Below are 19,225 nucleotides of genomic sequence, written 5' to 3'. Positions count from 1 at the left end.
GAGGCAATAAAAGAAAAAACAACTGAAAAATACAGAAAAAGAAAATAGTTTAACATGTCTAAAATATCTAACGTCTGAAGGATTAAGACTTCATGCTTATTAATGTTAATTTTCAGCACCAAAGGGGTTGCTTGGTTGTAATTAAATTTACTGTACTGTTAAAACTTAGACTGAAATGAACAAGCATTATACTGGCAGAGTTATCATGGATTGGGCAGTAATGTTTAGGTGTCCCATGTACTTTAGTACTAAGACCTTGGATGAGATATTGGGAGCTTCTGGAGGAGCAAGACATCTTGGGAGGCAATATACGAATTTCACATTGAACAGTGCAACATCACAGGAAGTTGATTTATATCAATAATGTTGATTTATTCTCCACTGGCCTCAATTGATACTTCCGCTGCAAAATCCGGTCCAAAGACTGGATTTATGCCTTTTCTAGAGACGATCACATTAACACAAGCGCACCTCAAGGATGTGTGCTTAGCCCACTGCTCTGCTCTCTCTACACCTAAGACTGTGAGGCTAGGCATAGCTCAAATGCCATCTATAAATTTGCTGATGACACAACTATTGTTGGCAGAATTTCAGATGGTGACGAGCAGACATACAAGAGTGAAATAGATCAGCTGGTTGAGTGGTGTCCAGCAACAGCTTTGCACTTATTGTCAGTAAGACCAAAGGATTGATCGTGGACTTCAGAAAGGGTAAAATGAGGGAACACACGTCAGTCCTCATCAAGGGATCAGAAGTGGAAAGGGTAAACCATTTCAGGTTTGTGGGTGTCAACATCTCTGAGGATCTATCCTGGGCCCAACATATTGATGCAGTTACAAAGAAGGCACAATAGTAGCTTTCATTCATTAGGAGTTTGAGGAGACTGGGTATGTCACCAAAGACACCCACAAATTTCTACAGATGTACCGTGGAAAGCACTCTAAATGGCTGCATCACCGTCTGCTATAGGGAGGGGGCACTGCACAAGAACAAAATAACCTGCAGAAAGGTGTGAACTTGGTCAGCTTCATCATAGACACCAGCCTCCCCAGTATCCCAGACATCTTCAAGGTGCAATGCCTCAAAAAGGTGACATCCATCATTATGAACCCCTATCACCCAGACATGCCCTCTTCTCTACCATCAGGGAGGAGGTATGGGAGCCTGAAGGCACACACTCAACGATTCAAGAATGGCTTCTTCCCCTCTGCCATCAGATTTCTGAATGGACATTGAACCCATGAACACTACCTCACTACATTTTTCTCTCATCTTTGCACTGCTTATTTAATTAAACCTTTTAAAATATATATTTTATATATCTTTTTACTGTAATTTACAGTTTGTATTGAAATACACTGCAGATGCATAACAACAAGTCTTGGCATATGTGACTGTGATATTAATCCTGATTCTGGTTCTGATTTCTGTCAGAAGAATCAGATTCATATTCATCTATTGAACCCATGTACATCGTGACATTCAGTGAAATGCACATTAGCGTTAACAGTCAGCACAACCTTAGGATGCGCTGGGTGCAGCCCACGAGTGCTGTCACAGATTCTGGCACCAACATAGCATGCCCACGATGCTCAATGCTCAATATAAGTAAGCTTCTTTCACTCCAGTCAGATCCACAACACCTGTCAAAGTTCTCAAGCATCTTTCAGCTAACTTGTTAAATGACTCATGAGCATGCACGTCATTTAAAACTGAGAACTGTTTAACTTTTCTGTCAGCCTGATGTTCTCCTTGAGAGAGCGACTCTCCTGCAATAGTCATTATGTGCATTTGTAATGAAGACAGTAACTGTATCGGAATCAGGCTCATTATCACTGACATATGTCATGAATTTTGTTGCCTTCTTACAGCAAGACATAAAGATCACTCTCAGTTACAATAAATAATAAAAAATCATCTTCATCATTATTATATCATATGAGGTGGGCAATCTGACCATGATTGTTCTTGACAAATTTTTCTACAGAAGTGGCTTGCTATTGCCTTCTTCTGTGCAGTGATAAATGGTTCAAAAATATAAATAAGGCAACATAAATAGACCAAGTGATGTGAGAAGCATGGCATTTGATGCTGACCCTACACTTTCTAGCAAATTGCATCTTATAACAGGTGATACATAATACGTAAATAAAGTGTATGTAAAATAATTATTGTGATATTGTCATTTATGATAAGATATGATACGAGGACATTTTAAGCACAGATGTAATAAAGGAAAAGAAATATTTTTTAGAGCTACAAAAAAAAAATCCTTGTTTTGTAGCTCCAGTTGCTGTCTGGAGAGCATTATGGCTATTAATTACAAGCACCACCTAATACGTAAAAGGTCACTGCACAGTGTATGAAAACTTGTCCTCAGTCCATCCCTCCTCACATTGTCAATCTAATCTATCGGCCAGAGAGTGACAGAAGAGGAATTCTCCATGACTCTGTGTTACGCATGCTCACAATACCCAAGATCATGTGTTTCTTCAGGAATATCCAGCAAATGGCTCATTACTCCCAGGAGCCAATGTAATTTAGCTTAATTGAGCAGAAACCAAACACACATAACAAGACTGGTGAGCAGCACATGGAAGCCCAGTGATTAACTCCGGTAGTGTTTAGACATGACCTGCACCGACATTCTTTAAATGACAAAGAGCTGAAATAAAGGCAGATTTGAACAGCCAATCCTTCATACTGTGTGACAATATTAATTATCATTACTTGGTTGATGATTTTTTTATATATAAAAGGAGGCCAAATATTTTGACATCACTTGGATGAACAACCTTGGAACAGTGACACCGACTTTTATTCTATTTTCATTCTATTAATTTTTCTTTTGAACCAAGGTCATTTCAGCTACATTGTTTTCATTCTACACAACAAGCAAATGTTAGGTCTGTATTAACATGCTTTTTCACAAGGGCAGCAGCTGAGAAAAGCATCACGGTTAAATGTACTAGTTCTCTCCGCCAAAGGATGAGTTCAAAATACTTCAGAGCATGTGGTTCTTCAAGAATATTAGGGCACAAGCACAACTTTTTCCATAAGCAACACACACAAAATGCTTTAGGAACTCAGCAGGTCAGGCAGCATCTATGGAAAAGAGAAGATAGTTCACATTTCGCACCGAGACCCTTCATCAGGACTGGAAGAGGGGCAAAGTCAGAGCAAGAAGATGGGGAGAGGGGAAAAAGAAGTACAAGTTGGTAGGCGATAGGTGAATCAGGTGAGGGTAGGGGTTGTAGTACAGAGCTGGGAAGTTGATTGTAGGACGAGATAAAAAGCGGGAGTTGGGGAATCTGCTCAGAGAGGACAGAAGACTATGGGAGAAGGGGAAGCAGGAGGAGCACCAGAGGGATGTGATGGACAGGGAAGGAGATAAACTGAGGTAGAGGAATGGTGACGGAGAAGAGAGGAAGGCAATTTCTGGAAGTTTGAGAAATCAACGTTCATGCCATCAGGTTGGATGCTATGCAGACGGAATATAAGATGTTGCTCCTCCAATCTGAGCATGAATCATCATGGCAGTGGAAAAGGCCATGGGCTGATATGTTGGAATGGGAATGGGAATCAAACCTTTTTCCTGCTTTGACTGCTGTCCCTTTTTCCTTCTGCAATCATCTCCTTCCCTCCAACTTCCATTCCAGCCCTACCTTACAGTAATCCTTACTCTTGCTTTCTGAAGAGAAAACCTGTTGCATCTGAGAAACAAAAAAATATTCTCCTTTCTTCCTTACTTCCTTAAGAATTTGCGGAGATTCAGCATGATACCTAAAACTTTGACGAACTTCTGTAGATGTGTAGTGGAGAGTATATTGACTGGCTGCATCACAGCCTGGTATGGAAACACCAATGCCCTTGAATGGAAAATCCTGCAAAAATATAATGGATATGGCCCAGTGCATCATGGGTAGAGCCCTCCCCAACACTGAGCACCTCTATAAGGAGAGTTGCTGCAGGAAAGCAGCATCCATCATCAGGGACCAACACTACCCAGGACATGCTCTCTTCTCACTGCTACCATCAGGAAAAAAGTACAGGAGCCTCAGGGCTCACACCACTATGTTCACGAACAGCTATTACCCCTCAAACATCAGGCTATTGAACCACAGTGGATAACTTCACTTACCCCATCATTGAAATGTTCCCACAACCAATGGACAAACTTTCAAGCACTTTTCATCTCATGTTCTTGATATTTATTGCTTATTTATTCATAAATAAATAAAATTATTACTTTCTTCATTCTTTTTGTATTTGCACATTTTGTTGTCTTTTTCATACCAGTTGAATGCCCATGTTGGTGTGGTCTTTCATTGATTCTATTATGGTTATTATTCTATTATGGATTTTTTGTGTATCCTACAAGAAAATGAATCTCGGAGGGGCAGAGCAAAATTAAGATGGCACCAAATCGTGACTCCTTTGCTTGCATCTTTGGAAACAGCTCTATTTCTATCTTTGATATCTTTTTTTCCCCCTTTTCAGGCTCTGAAGACCCTGACCTGGAGTTACACACTGACTTTGGTTCGTTGCGGAAATGGGACCCGCTCTCAGGGCCTCACGGCCGGCCGCTTTTTGATATCCCCAGGATGCGGCCTGGAAGACCAGCGTGCCTTCAGGGATTTTCATGGCTCTGGAGAAGTGCTGATTCCAGGCTGCTGCCCCTGGCTGAGGTGTTGCAGGAGAACACAGAACAACGGGAGCAGCGGGTGAGCTGCCGTAGGTTGTGTGTCCAGAGACCTGAGCCTTTCCGGGACCGACTCTTTGGGCACAGAGCTCAGAGAAAGCGATGCAAAAGACTTTTAACGTTGTAAATCAGTGAATTGTTTGTTATGTCTCCCCTCTCGCTGTGACACGGGGCACCTCTTTTTCCCTTATTAGGGAGAGAGTGAGCCAGTGGAATGTCGAATACCGGGTGAACGAGTAGTCTTTGGGGTACTGCAAGTCTGTGTATTTACTGATGCTTGCTGCACCCTTGAGTCCCGGTAGAGGGTGCTGTTGCTTTTTTGCTGGTGGGGTGGTGGGGGGGGGGGGGGGGGGGGGTCGTTGCTTTGCTGCTGTTTGTGCCTGGGAGGGGGGGGCTTTGGGGTTCTAATGTTTAACTGTCACTCATTCTTTGGGGCACTCCTCTGTTTTCGTGGATGTTTGCAAAGAAAAAGAATTTCTGGATGTATATTGTATACACTTCTCTGCTATTAGATGTACCTATTGAAACCTATTGGTTGTGTATAGTGACATATATTTACTTTGAACTTTATTGATTGTGTTGTTGTTTGTGTGGGAAATGACCAGGAAGGAAAGTGAGCATTCTGTCTGACTGTGAGTGGCAGGTCTCTTCCAATTTACGTTGATCAAAACAACTTTAACCAAGTACCCTTCTGGACAGCTTTCTCCTTTCTCACGTTTGTACGTGTCCCCTCAGTCTGAAGTTACTGCTTGCTGCTCCTCACTTCTCTCTGTCTTGAAACATAAACTACAGACTCTTAACAGGTCTGTAAGAGTGCTATCATCTTACACTTAATTTTCTGTCCCACTGTGTGGTAATGGCTAATTAACAACTCATTCACACAAGGAGCATAAAGGATTGTAAGAGTTAATAAATGTTTAGTCTCTTTTGTAATCATCAATTAAGGGTATTATCTAAAAATAATTGCTATTCTCTGTAAAGATTCAGACATAACTGTACACTGTCTAACCTAACAGAGCATTAAATAATATGATGATTAAATTAACTGCAAATTGCAATCTTTCCCCAATACATAATAGATACAGAGGCAAATTAATTATATCACACCTGGAAGTTCTAGTTGCAAGAACATACCCCAAAGAAATGCAAAGGTATTTGTCTTCAGACCTGTTATAAACTCAACTTTCTTACTTCTGTGGTCACAACATTTATTAACTCTTGCAATCCTTTATGCTCCTGGTGTGAATGAGTTGTAATTAGCCATTACCACACGGTGGAACTGCTATAGCCAAATGTTCAGCCTGAACTAATCTTGAGAGATCTTGACATTTTCCTTGTTTCAGGATTTCCTCTAAAATCCTTTGTCTTGGTTAAGAAAGTGTGCTTACTTCCAGGTTCATATGAACTAGTGTTCAATGCATGAGAGGGACTCCGAGATTTCAGAGGCGAGAATCTGGAGTAACAAGCAACTTGGTCTCAGGCAGGGCTTTGATCCGGAACATGTTCAGTGTATCTCTGGGTTGACTTGCTTCAAGCTCTTTTCTGCATGTGTGGCCAATGAAGGGTGTAGGTTAATCAGAGCGAGGTAGATTATCACAAGTCATGTCAGTCTTACCTATGCTTAAGAGAAACTAGCTTACTTGGTTGGTTCCTATAGAGTCTGATGGCTAATTGTTTCTGCTTACAATCCCCCTTAACCCTCACACCTACCATCTCGCCCCATGCCCCTTTCACCATCTGCTCTCACCATCTCTTGCAACCAAATATAATTATATCCTCCAACTACACGGCCATACACTACTGTCTCCTTCCAGTCTCTCAACCCTAGATCCCAATCTCCACTTTTCTAACATCTGAACCTCCTCCTCCCCTACAAGCCACTTCTGAACATGAGCACCTTCCAAAGCTCAAAGTTTTACTATCAGGCCTTCAGCAACCACTCCGTGACAGGATTATTTGTGGATGAGAGTCCTATGTGCACACAAGGCAGGCTCTGTTTCCATGGGAAAATGAAAGATGTCGAGGTCAGTTCTATGAGAACTCATCTATGAGTAAAGACTATGCAAGACAGTCACTTGTAAATTCATTCCGAGGTCAGTGAGAAACCGCTTTTTAGTGGCTAGAATGTAGATCTTTCATTTGGGGCCGATTGACAAAGATGCAATGTTAAGTGTGTCAGGAAAAATGCTGATGGGTGAGTTGAAAGTGGCTGGTGTAAAGCAGGAATACCAGTGTAGATCTACTGGGCAACCCCACCTGCGCCAATGGTGTACAGTCAATATATATAACGTCATGTAGTGATCACAGGACAAGACACTACAGTGGAGCTGTTTATAGGCACCTACCTTTTACTCGAGACGATGGGAACCCGCCAGCCTTTGATCTGACTGAGCTCCGTGTCGGACACTTCAATCTGAAGGGGAAGCCGAGGCACCCACACAGTGATTTCCAGCGGTGCACTCAGGTGCTCGTAAGTGAAGTTGACGACGGCATTCACTTTGCCTCGCATCTCTTTCCCATTCACCAGGATGTAGTCACATCTGTCAGAAACCTGTGACAAAAGAAAGAAACCCAATCACTGGGGCACTGGAAATGATCACCTTGCACAAAACAAGAGCTGAGAGATTTTACGCCCCAAGTCGAGAACAATAGTAATACTTCTTAGTATGCTAATTTCATACCCAGGGAACTGTGAAACTGCCGTATCAATCTCATTAAGCAGAACAAAACTGATTTTCAGAATGGCATAGTTATAGAACAATAGAGCACAGATGCAGGTTCTTCAGCCCAGTCATTTCATGCTGATCATTTGTCCCATATCTCTCTAAACCCCATCCCTCCATCGATTTATCCAAGTGTATCCTAAATGAGCCTATTGTACCTGCCTCAATCACTTCCTCGTTACATATACTCACCACCCTCTGTGTGAAAAAAAATTGGTCCTCATTTGGTCTCATTTAAATCTTCCCCCTCTCACCCTAAACCTACACCCCATAGTTTTGGACCTTGGGGAAAAGACTGTTACCATCCGCTTTGTCTGTGCCCCTCATAATTGTAAGCATTTCTATAAGGTTGCCCCCTCGTTCTCCTGCGTTCCAAGGAATAAAGTCCCGACCTGGCCACCCTCTCTCTGTAACTCAGGCCCTCTCATCCTGGCAACATTCCCCTCAACATTCTCTGCACTCTTTCCAGATTAACCACTTCGTTCCTATCTTCCAAAACTGTACACAGTACTCCAAGTGTGGTTTCGTCTCTCTGTTCCATTATACCCGCTAGAGCCCTACCATATACAGTACAAGTCCTACATTGGCTTGAGCTTCCATACGACACAGGAGCAGAATTAGGCCATTCAGTCCATCAAGTCTGCTCCACCATTCCTTCATGGCTGAACTATTTTCCCTTTCAATACCATTCCTCCACCTTCACCCTATAACCTTTGGTGCACTTACTAATCGCAGATACCACCCACTGACTTGTCCTCCATAGTACTCCATTTCCACTGATTCACCACCTTCTAGCTAAAGAAATTCCCAAACACAAGGAGTTCTGCAGATGCTGGAAATCCAAAGCAACACACTCAAAATGCTGGAGGAACTCAGCAGGTCAGGCAGCATCTGTGGAAATGAATAGACAGTCGACGTTTTGCGCCAAGGCACTTCTTCAGGACTGGAAAAGAAGGGGGGAGATGCCAGAATAAAATGGTGGGGGAAGGATAGCTAGAATATGATTGGGGAAGCTATGTGGGTAGGAAAGATAGTGGGTAGGAAAGATAAGGGGCTGGAGAAGCACAAATCTGTTCAGAGGGAAGAGCAGACCAGGGAAAAAGGAGGGGCACCGGGGGATCGTGATTGACAGAAGAAGTAAACGGTCAGAGTGGGGAATAGAGGAAGAGGGAAGGGGAGGGAAAAGTTTTTATGCCAAAAAGAGAAATTGATCTCTTTTCTAAAGGGATGTCCTTGGATTCTGAGTCTATGCCCTCTGGTCCTAGTGCTTCCCCACTTTGAGAAACAGCCTCTCCATGTTCACTCTCTCTAGCCACACCCCCCCCACAGCAGAACAGTCCTGATGAAGGGTCTCAGGCCAAAACAGTGACTACGCAGCCCCCTCGATAGAAGCTGCCTGACACACTGAGCTTCTCCAGCACCCCGTGAATGTTATTCGGTACTGAAATTCATTTGCTGCTCCTTGGCCCACTTCCCTAGCTGATCAGGATCAACCCTGTGATCTAACAAGGATCTCTGTGCCACATCACAGTCTGTAGTATTGTTGTGAATCCACAGTTCAAATTTCAAAGTTCAAAGTAAATTTATTATCAAAGCATTAGAATCAATGAAAACTTGCACACAAACAGCCAGTGTGCAAAAGAAGACAAACAGTGCCAAAACAAATCATAATAATGAAAAAGTAGTAAGTAATAAATGTGTTGGCACGTGGCCAAGTGGTTAAGGTGTTCATCTAGTTATCTGAAGGTCGCTAGTTCGATCCTTGGCTGAGGTTGCGTGTGTGTCCTTGAGCAAGGCACTTAACCACACATTGCTCTGTGACGACACTGGTGCCAAGCTGTATGGGTCCTAATGCCCTTCCCTTGGACAACATTGCTGGCATGGAGAGTGGACTGGCACTGCCAGTCTGCCATTAAAAAAAACCTTGCCCAGGCTTGCGCCCTGGAAACTTTCCAAGGTGCAAATGGTCTATCGAGACTAACGGAGGCCTACATTTACAATAAATAATATTGTGAACATGAGCTGCAGAGTCCATAGACACTTGTGTCTCTGTGAATCTGTACCTACCAGACCGGAACACCCAGAAACCGTGTTCTACTTTTCATGTTCTACTCCAGCCCTTTCTGTTGTTGGAGAAGCTAAGCTCCAATTACGTACATTAGTGAAAGAGTTCATTATAAACAAAAATAAACAAAAGATATTTCAAGGTTGTTGTTGAGTGAGGCTACCTTCATCAATGAAAGTTAATTTCTACAGATGTACTGTGGAGAGTATTCTAACTCATTTCATTACTGTCTGGTATGGGGGGGTGGGATTGAATAAAGCTGCAGAGGTTTGCAAATTTAGCCAACTCCATCATGGGTACTAGCCTCTGGAGTATCCAGGACATCTGCAAAAGGCAATGCCTCAAAAAGGAGGTATAGGTCATTACGTACCTCCCGTCACCCAGGACATGTCTTTTTCTTGTTACCATTAGGGAAGAGGTGCAAGAGCCTGAAGACACACACTCAATGTTTGGGAACAGCTTCTTCCCCTCCGTCATCAGATTTCTGAATGAACAATGAAGCAACTCATGAGCACTTCCTCAGAATTTCTTTTGTCGTGTTGTTGCAACACTTATTTATTTAATGATATGCTTAATTGGGACAGAAGACTGTTGCTGAACAGCTTCTAAGCAGGATCAGTTGTGCAACGTGTTGCCTTTAGGCGGACCTCGTGCTTAGAGCGAATAGCATCAGCTGCGTGTGATTGTCTTTAAAAAGCAATGATAGCCAAGATTCCCCGTGCTTATTTGGGACGCTATGCTGCTTAATTGTAACAGGAGACTGTTGCCAGTGTCAGTCAGTCACGTGCACTTGTGTGGCCATTAGACACTACACCGTGCTGAGAGCTAACCAGTTTTAAAATGCATCCGTTGCACGTGTTTCTGTTCAAAAAGTAGTGATTGTTGTCACTGACTGTTGGTGAGAAGTAAGTAGTAAGACAAATCAGAACTGTTTTGCTCACCATGGTTTCAAGCATAGAGACTTGAAGATGCCAGAGCCGGCCAGAAGTGAAAACAAAACGATTTCACTACTTCAACAAGTTGGGAACTACAGAGAATTTGAAGGTATCGGCAATCATCTTGAATGTTAGAATGAAAATGAAGATTTAGAGGATGTAATCTTCAAAGGCTTACTATGAAGCAGTCCATTATTTGCATTGTGTCTGCACTGATTGTGTTCATTTATAGTCAATCAAGAACCCGGCAGCGTACACTAGAATCAATTCCCTCCGTTGACTATTAGGAACCAATACACAGTTACAAAAGTGTAGTAGTACTTGTAGTGTTCTAATTTGTTCTGTATTTTATTTAAATACATACTTTGTTACTCAGTTAAATGGAAATTTGTCTTTTTTATACCTTTTAAATTATTTTCATGAAATCTTGGCTAACTAGTGAAGCCACGTAACTGGGCCAAAGTGTACTCATCTCAATGTGTCCCAGTTAACTGGAATCCACTGTTATACAGTGTATATTTAAAATACATGCAGTAATTTATGTATTTCAGTACTGTTGCCGCAAAACAACAAGTCTCATGACATTTCCCAGTGATATTAAATCTAATTCTGTTTCTGCTTCTGAAAATACAGAAGGAACATCAAGCAGAGCACTGGAATCCTTGGGTATCTTTGACAAAAGCAAATTAGGCAGGAGGACCCACCTGCCTACACTACTGGCACCACATGGCTGAGCTGAGGGAAAGCCCGTGACTCGCATATTGGCCTCATCAGCCAGCTCAGAATTTGCAGAACTGGGGCATAAACAAATCGGCCTCACCCTCAACAGACTGCCTGAGCAGGAAGATGAGTTTGTCTGTACCCAACACCTATCTGCACATTACAATTATTTAAATATTCAGATAAATACAGAAACAAAATAGCAATAATATCTTAATGCCTAATAACCACGTGTTAAGGTTGCTGGATGGGAAGATGACAATGGCTTCCTGAATTGGAAATTAGAATCATAGTCTTCTTCGAAAAACATTAACAGGAATGATAGTTGGATTAATTACAGTCCAGTTAATTACAGTCCAGTTCCACTTCCAATCACATAAACCTGCTTTGTTTTCTTAATCTGTTTAAAGTAAACCTGCCCATCTTAGCTGATACTACTATAGCAAATGAAAAGACAAAACACATATACAGTGTGATGCAAAATAAACCTTGACAGTACTGTGCAAAAATTACTCCAATGACATACAGTATGGTGCAGAAGTTTTAGGCACATCTACGTAGCTAGTGTGAGAGGGATTAAGGCTTATAAGAGACCTAAGGGGCAACTTTTTCATGTAGAGTGTGATGATTTTATGGAATGAGCTGCCATGGGAAATGGTTGAGGGAGGTACAAAAGTATAATTTTAAGAAGTACTTGGATATGGACATTGATGGGCAGGGCTTAAAGTAATATGGACCAAATGCAAGGAATTGGGACAAGCTTTCTGGGCACTATGGAAGGCATGGACTTGGGTCATTGTGCTCGTATCATGCTGCATTGCCTTATGACTTTGTCTATCCTAGTTTGCTATGGAGGTTGAATTACTGAATATATTCAAGGCCCAACTAGATAGATTTTTAACCAATCGAAGAGCCAAGGGTTTTGAAAAACAAGCAGGAATCCGAAGCTGAAACCAAGGTCACATCCGCCGTGATCATATTGAGTGGCAGAGAAGGGTTGAGGGACCACATGCGCTACTCTTCATCCTCTTTCTTATCTTGTCATGCTTAAGGTAAGCAAGGAGTCAACACCCTTTGCTGCATATAAGCTTTTCACAATCACAGAATGATTCCAAAGTAGACTGGCAACGTGGCCTTTCACAGTCACAACACAAGTCCAGTGATACCCGACAGCTAATCCAGTTTGTTCTGTCCTGACTATTGTAGTGCATCTTTGGGCAAAGCTCATCTCCTCAGTGTGTTTTAATACTGAAGAAGGTCAGATGTGTATGAATTTTGAATGTTACCTGCTTCACAGTTGAATGTAGAGTGAGTCAATTTCCAGGCAATATCATCAAATCATTTTACAATTTTTCCATAAGTAATCAAGGCCTGTTCCAACTTCTATCATTGTTTTCTAAAATACTGATTTATGATTTGAGGGCATTTTTCAACATTGAGGATTTTATTTCAGATGGAGTGTCTTGATCTTAATCATTAACTAACCATTCTCATCGCAGATGCTGCCTGACCTGCTGAGTTCCTGTAGCGTCTTATTTATTCATTGTTCCATATACAAGAACCTTCAGTCTCTTGCACCTCCAAAGTATCCAACCCGGCATTTTGTTTTGAGATTCAGTGAGTGAGTTAGGAAGAATAAACCCAGTGTATTAGAACTGAGGGCTGCCAATGACACACTGAGATTCAGCTTCAGACCCTAATAAGCATCGAGTAAGAAGGCCACTTAAACATTCTAACTGATATATGATTTTATAAAGATTTAGATCCAATAAATGTCAGTCAGCAGTACATGTATTGGAGTGTATGTTCTTTTAATTTCACTGGAAGCATGTACTCTTCTTACGGGAGCAGTTGACAGATTGTGGAACGTCTGAAGTAAAAGAAGGATGCACTGGAAGAAAGATTACATTTGTAACCAGGTGACTGTTGAATATTATTTTTTTATTGTTATAGTGAACTTAGGCATTCACCCTGGTAATGCCATAATAGCTGTCTGTGCCTTTAAGAGAAAACGGTGAAGTCATTATGCACGTGCGGAGTAGAAAAAAAGTTGCAATGTTCTAGAACAAACATCGGGTACTGGACATATGGTGAGGAAAGGTGAATAATATTTGATAATATCCATGTAAATTCATTTATACTTGTTTGTAAATCTAGAATATCGGGAATTTGACATGTTTTACACGTGGATACTTCAGATTTTCGTGAGTAAGGTATCAGCGCTGGATAGCGTGGTTGTGCAAAGTTCCTTATCGGTCTAGTCTTTCTAGTAATTTAGCTACAAAGCAATATATTGTAAAAGATGTTTAAAAGTTTATTTTTGTGTTACTTCATTGCTTCATTACCGAATGTGGATGTCACAGAGTAATGTGAATGTGTTAATCTTTGCTCACTTAACGTGAGTGAGGAGAAACCGTTTCAGAGTCGAGCGTATATGTGTTTGGAAGTTAAGCATGCGTGTGCCTAAGTGAGTATACAACTTAATGAAGATGAGATATATTTATTTATATTTTTGATGTTGTGTATAAGGTACATGACTGGTGGCATTCTAGAATTGCCACTCTATGGGTTTTGTATATTTTGTTTAATTTATTTTTACACTGCATAAGTAACTAGTTGATACACAAGTGTTTTGACTGAAATTATGATGAGATTGTAACAGGAACTGTGTTTTTTTTAATTCATTTTGTTGTCTTTATTTTGATACCCTCTTTTTGTACTAAAACATCTAAAGTAGATAAAGGAATTAAAGATCTATAAAAGTATTTGTTGTCCTGCGTGTGTATTTTTCCCAGGCTACAAAACATTGACAAAGAAGAATCGAGAAATATTTTTGTCTTGGAAAAAGTGCAGCTGGAAGTGAGTGCCGGGATAAGGACAGTGACAGATATTGGGAAGTGGTAGAATCCTCAAATTAGAACTCACAGTCCTAAAATTAGAGCTGTACCGATCCTGCATTGGACTTAATGAATTAATGAACCATTACTTTGCTGAACTCTCCCCATATATCAAGGTGACAAACTGAGACCTCAGCAAATGGTGAAAATGAACCACGATTATTGTCTGCCGTCTGCTACGACCAATGCCATTTTTTTGTCTCAGAATGCAGCTCTTGCATTAATTGAGATGACAGACGTCCATAAGCCCGTCGATGTCTGTTTTCAGGTGTTTGTATTTTCTGCATGAAGGAAAGGGGCAGAGGACAGAATTACCGGAGTGCAAAGCGTTTCTGATTACATTGTCTACTCTCCTGAGACAGCAGGAAGTACAGACTGAGTCCATTAAACTGTGCCCACAAGTTTGCGATTTCTTGTGGCCTTGAGCTGAACAGTTGCCATACCAAGCTGTGTTGCATCGGAATGGATACGTTCTATGGCGCACCTATAAAAATTCAATGAAGATGTGCCAAATTTCCTTACCCTTCTCAGGAAACAAGAGTATAACAACAGGATTTAATTACTATTTCTTTATTTGGGTTTCACGGCAGTAGTCAAAGAAATGAAGAACTTTTCCTGTTGTGGGGGTGTTCCTGTTGTTTTCACCTTTTGCTAAAAGAGGTGGAAACTGTTTGAGATCTGGAGCTAAGTAACTTCAGGGAGTCAAACATGCAACTCTGGACTTAGGAAAGATCAGGGAAGCCAGAGTGTGGGGAGACCGAAGGGGGTTGGGTCTAGAGGCAGTCAGACTAGCAAGGTTGTAAGGATGCAATAATCGGCAGAGAGATGGGAACTCAGACATCAGGGGCAAGGTGAGAATCTGGAGGCGGGAGCAAGGATCAGGAAAAGGAGGAAATGTAATGGTTGCATCGTCTGAGAGATTGGGAGATCAGAGGTGCCAAGGACAAGACTGGAAAGGTCCCAGGGAGATTCTGCCTGTGAAGCAAGAGTATGGATTCAGCAAGTAAAACAGAAAATGTTGGAAACACTCAGCTGGTCAAGCAGGATCTGTAGAAAGTGAAGCAATTGCAACCTTTAAAAAACATTTGGACAGGTACATGGTCAGAAAAGGCTTTGAGCAATATCGGCCACATACAGGTAAACGGGACTGTTTTAGACGGGCACCTTGATCACCTTCCAGCTACACTGGATCCTTTACAGTTTGCCTACTGCTCAATCCGATCCTTTGATGATGTCCACAGCCTCGGACCTCCACTCCATCCTGACCCATCTTGAAAATGATGCCTGCTATGCCAGGCTGTTGTTCACTGACTTCAGCTCAGCATTTAACATGATGATGCCTCAGAGGATGGTTGGTGAACTGTCCTCAATGGGACTCAAAACCCCTCACTGTAACTGGATCCTGGATTTCTTGATGGAAAGACACCAGTCATTATAAGTTGGTGGAAAACTGTCTCGGGAGATAAAATAGATGGCTTTTGACCGCTAGATGTTCCAGTTTGGCTGAGCAGGGCTGTGACAGAACCGCAATGTTTGTGCACCATGATAAGTTAACTACAGAGCATACTCTACTTCCTCTGCCTTTTAAAAGAGTGAGCTGTCCTAACTTTGCGGAGAATGGTCGCACCAGCAGGCTGCAGTACTGTATCCAAAAATTGCCAGTGTGAGCCATGTTTCCATAAAGCAGAGTGCACAGCAGTCTCTGATGTCTCTCTAGCACAGCAATCTTGCTTTGAGGTCTTCAATTATATTTTCTAGAGATTGTTTTGAAACAGTGGAAGATACTCAGAGCTCTTTTAACCATAACAACACTGATCAAGATAAAATGGATAGAAGTGATAAAGCCTTATCTTGACATCATTGAAATCATTACAGTGTTGATAGGAATTGCTACATATCTTCCACAGATATCCATGATGGAAAATTAGCAGAAATCCTTCCAAGCCTAATGTATATGCCATTAAACACGTGGCACAAGTAGCAGCAGGCAATCATTTAAGATACATAGAGGGGTTAATGGTAATAAATAGCAATTGAATTAAACCTGTCTCTCCCTTAACATTGCAAAAACAAAGGAGCTGGTTGTGGACTGCAGGAGGAATGGAGACAGGCTAACCCCTATAGACATCAATGGATCTGGGGTTGAGAGGATGAACAGCTTGAAGTTCCTTGGCATAAACACCGAGGATCTCATGTGGTCCATATATACTGGCTGTGTAGTGAAAAGGGCACAACAGTGCCTCTTTCATTTCAGACGGTTGAGAGGTTTGGTATGGGCCCCCAAATTCTAAAAAGTCCCTACAGGGGCACGTTTGAGAGCATCCTGACTGGCTGGATCACTGCCTGGTATGGGAACTGTACTTCCCTCAATTGCAGGACTCTGCAGGGAGTGGTGTGGACAGCCCAGCACATCTGTAGATGTGAACTTCCCACTGTTTCAGGACATTTGCAAAGGCAGGTGTGTAAAAAGGGCCTGAAGGATCATTGGAGCCCAAGTCACCCCAACAACAAACTGTTCCATCTGCTACCATCCGGGAAGTGGTACCACAGCATAAAAACCAGGGCCAACAGGCTCCGGGACAGCTTCTTATGCCAGGACATCAGACTGATGAACTCACGCTGATACAATTGTATTTTTGTGTTATACTCACTATCCTGTTGCACATACGATTTATTATAAATTGCTATAATTGCACATTGCACATTTGAACGGAGACGTTACGTAAAGATTTTTTGCTCCTCTTGTATGTGAAGTATGTAAGTAATAAAGTCAATCCAAAATATTTCATTCTTTTTTTTAAGTCTTCTCCCTCTAAAATACAGTTAATTCACATGAAGATTAAGGCAAACTATAGCATGACAGTATGGCAATGGGGAAAGGTCAGCTCTCACTAAATATGTATATAGAGTCTGAAAATTCATTCACTTGACTAAAGTGCAGTTGCCCAGGAGAACATGATTTAATGTGGTGCCTAACTTCCCACATTTATTATTAAGACAAGTAATATTGTGCACACAGTAGTGCTTTGTTGAGAATGATTTTTTAGAACATAGAAATTTTTAGAAACCAGCAAAGAACGATTCTAAGGATGAAGAATATAAAATATTACCATAAACTAACAAAATATATAAAAAGACAGATATTAGGAGTTCCTAGAGGTATATAAAAACAGATTTGCTTAAATAAATACCAGGTTCTCAGAGGATGAGACTGCAGAATGAATAAATGGAAATGGTCAAATTACTTTGGATTGGTTTTCATGGTAGAAAATCAGAGGATCATCGGGGGGTGGGGGTCAGAACTTTAAGTTCCTTGGTGTTATTATTTCAGAGGACTGTCTGGGGCCCTGTGGGTGCAATTACAAAGAAAATACAACAACACCTCTACTTCCTTAAAAGTTTGTGTAGATTTGGCATGACATCTAAAACTTTGACAAACTTCTATAGATGTGTAATGGGAATTATATTGACTGGCTGCATCACAGCCTGGTATGGAAGCACCAATGCTCTTGAATGGAAAATCCTACAAAAACTAGTGGATATGGCCCTGTCCATCATAGGTAAAGTCCTCCCCATCACTGATCATATCTACATGAAGCTTTGTTGCAGGAAAGCAGCATCCATTATCAGGAACCTTCACCACCCAGATCATTCTCTCTTATCACTGACCTCATCAGAAAGAAGTTACAGGAGTCTCAGGACTCACACCACCAGTTTCAGGAATGGTTATTACCTCTCAACCATCAGGCTCTTGAACTAAAAGGGATAACTTCACTCAACTTCACTTGCCACATCATTGAAACATTCCCTCAACAATGGACTCAGTTTCACGGACTCTTTATCTCATGTTCTTGATATTTCTTGATAATTACTTTTTAATTATTATTTCTTTTTTGTATTTGCAAAGTTTATTGTCTGTTGCACACTGGTTGAACACCCAAGTTGGTGTGGTCCTTCATTGATTCTTTTATGATTATTACTCTATTGTGGATTTATTGAGTATGCTCACAAGGAAATGAATCTCAGGGTTATACATGGTGATATATCTGTACTTTGAACTTTTTAATCACAGATTAAATAAAGGAAGTGAGGAATTTTAAAAAATCTGTGCCTCAGGAGAAGAAGTGTCAGGAGTTATGCTATTGTTCAAGAAAGCAGGGAAACATTAAAAAGTAAACATTACATTAGATAGCCCAACATCTGACACTGGGAAAATGTAATCCATTGCTAAGGATGAAACAGCAAGGCATTAGTAAAACCAAAAGAATCAAGCAGAGTTGATGCAGTCTCATAGAAGGTAAAACATGTTTGACAACTTTGTTAAAGTTCTTTGTGAACATAATGGATAAAAGTGGATAGTGGATAAAAGGAAAATAGTAGATGCAGTAGACATAAGGATATCACATAAAAGATTAAGGCACAAAAGAACAAAGAGAAATATCCACCATCAGAAGGTAGAGAGTCAGAATATACAGGTTGCCTTTGGATTAGCAGTCAGTGGCCATCGGGATTAGTGCTGGGACTCCAACTGTTTATAATCCACGTTAATGAAGAGGCCAAACACTGACTCCGTAGGCCATTGACTCATACCTGGTTAAACAACACACACAAAATGCTGGTGGAAAACAGCAGGCCAGGCAGCATCTATAAGGAGAAGCACTGTCGACGTTTCGGGCCGAGATCCTTCGTCAGAACTAACTGAAGGGAAAGATAGTAAGAGATTTGAAAGTAGAGGAGGGAGGGGGAAATGCGAAATGATAGGAGTAGACCGGAGGGGGTGGAATGAAGCTAAGAGTTGGAAAGGTGATTGGCAAAAGGGATACAGAGCTGGAGAAGGGAAAGGATCATGGGACGGGAGGCCTCAGGAGAAAGAAAGGGGGAGGGGGGGAGCACCAGAGGGAGATGGAGAACAGGCAGAGTGATGGGCAGAGAGAGAGAGAAAAAAACAACTAAATATGTCAGGGATGGGGTAAGAAGGGGATGAGGGACATTAACGGAAGTTAGAGAAGTCAATGTTCATGCCATCAGGTTGGAGGCTACCCAGCCGGTACATAAGGTGTTGTTCCTCCAACCTGAGTATGGCTTCATCTTGATAGCAGAGGAGGCCAAACATCTTTTAAACATCTGGTTAAACATCTTTCTTTTGTATCATCAGCCAATTTAGCAAACTTACTGTAGTTAAA

General features: G+C 41.5%; 1 protein-coding gene across 4 annotated transcripts in view; it reads right to left on the bottom strand.

The window, feature by feature from the left end:
- LOC140738327 (transmembrane protein 132C-like) overlaps positions 1-19,225 on the bottom strand; it is a 1,098,356-nt gene that overhangs the window by 72,108 nt on the left and 1,007,023 nt on the right. For all 4 annotated transcript variants that reach the window (XM_073065528.1, XM_073065529.1, XM_073065527.1 and 1 more), the window contains one exon: positions 7,048-7,253. In XM_073065528.1, the coding sequence (XP_072921629.1) occupies positions 7,048-7,253 (206 nt within the window). The remainder of the gene's footprint in view (positions 1-7,047; positions 7,254-19,225) is intronic.

Source organism: Hemitrygon akajei, chromosome 14 (assembly GCF_048418815.1).
Source record: "Hemitrygon akajei chromosome 14, sHemAka1.3, whole genome shotgun sequence".
In the NCBI taxonomy this organism is placed as follows: domain Eukaryota; kingdom Metazoa; phylum Chordata; class Chondrichthyes; order Myliobatiformes; family Dasyatidae; genus Hemitrygon; species Hemitrygon akajei.
This window is presented reverse-complemented; position numbering and strand designations above follow the sequence as displayed.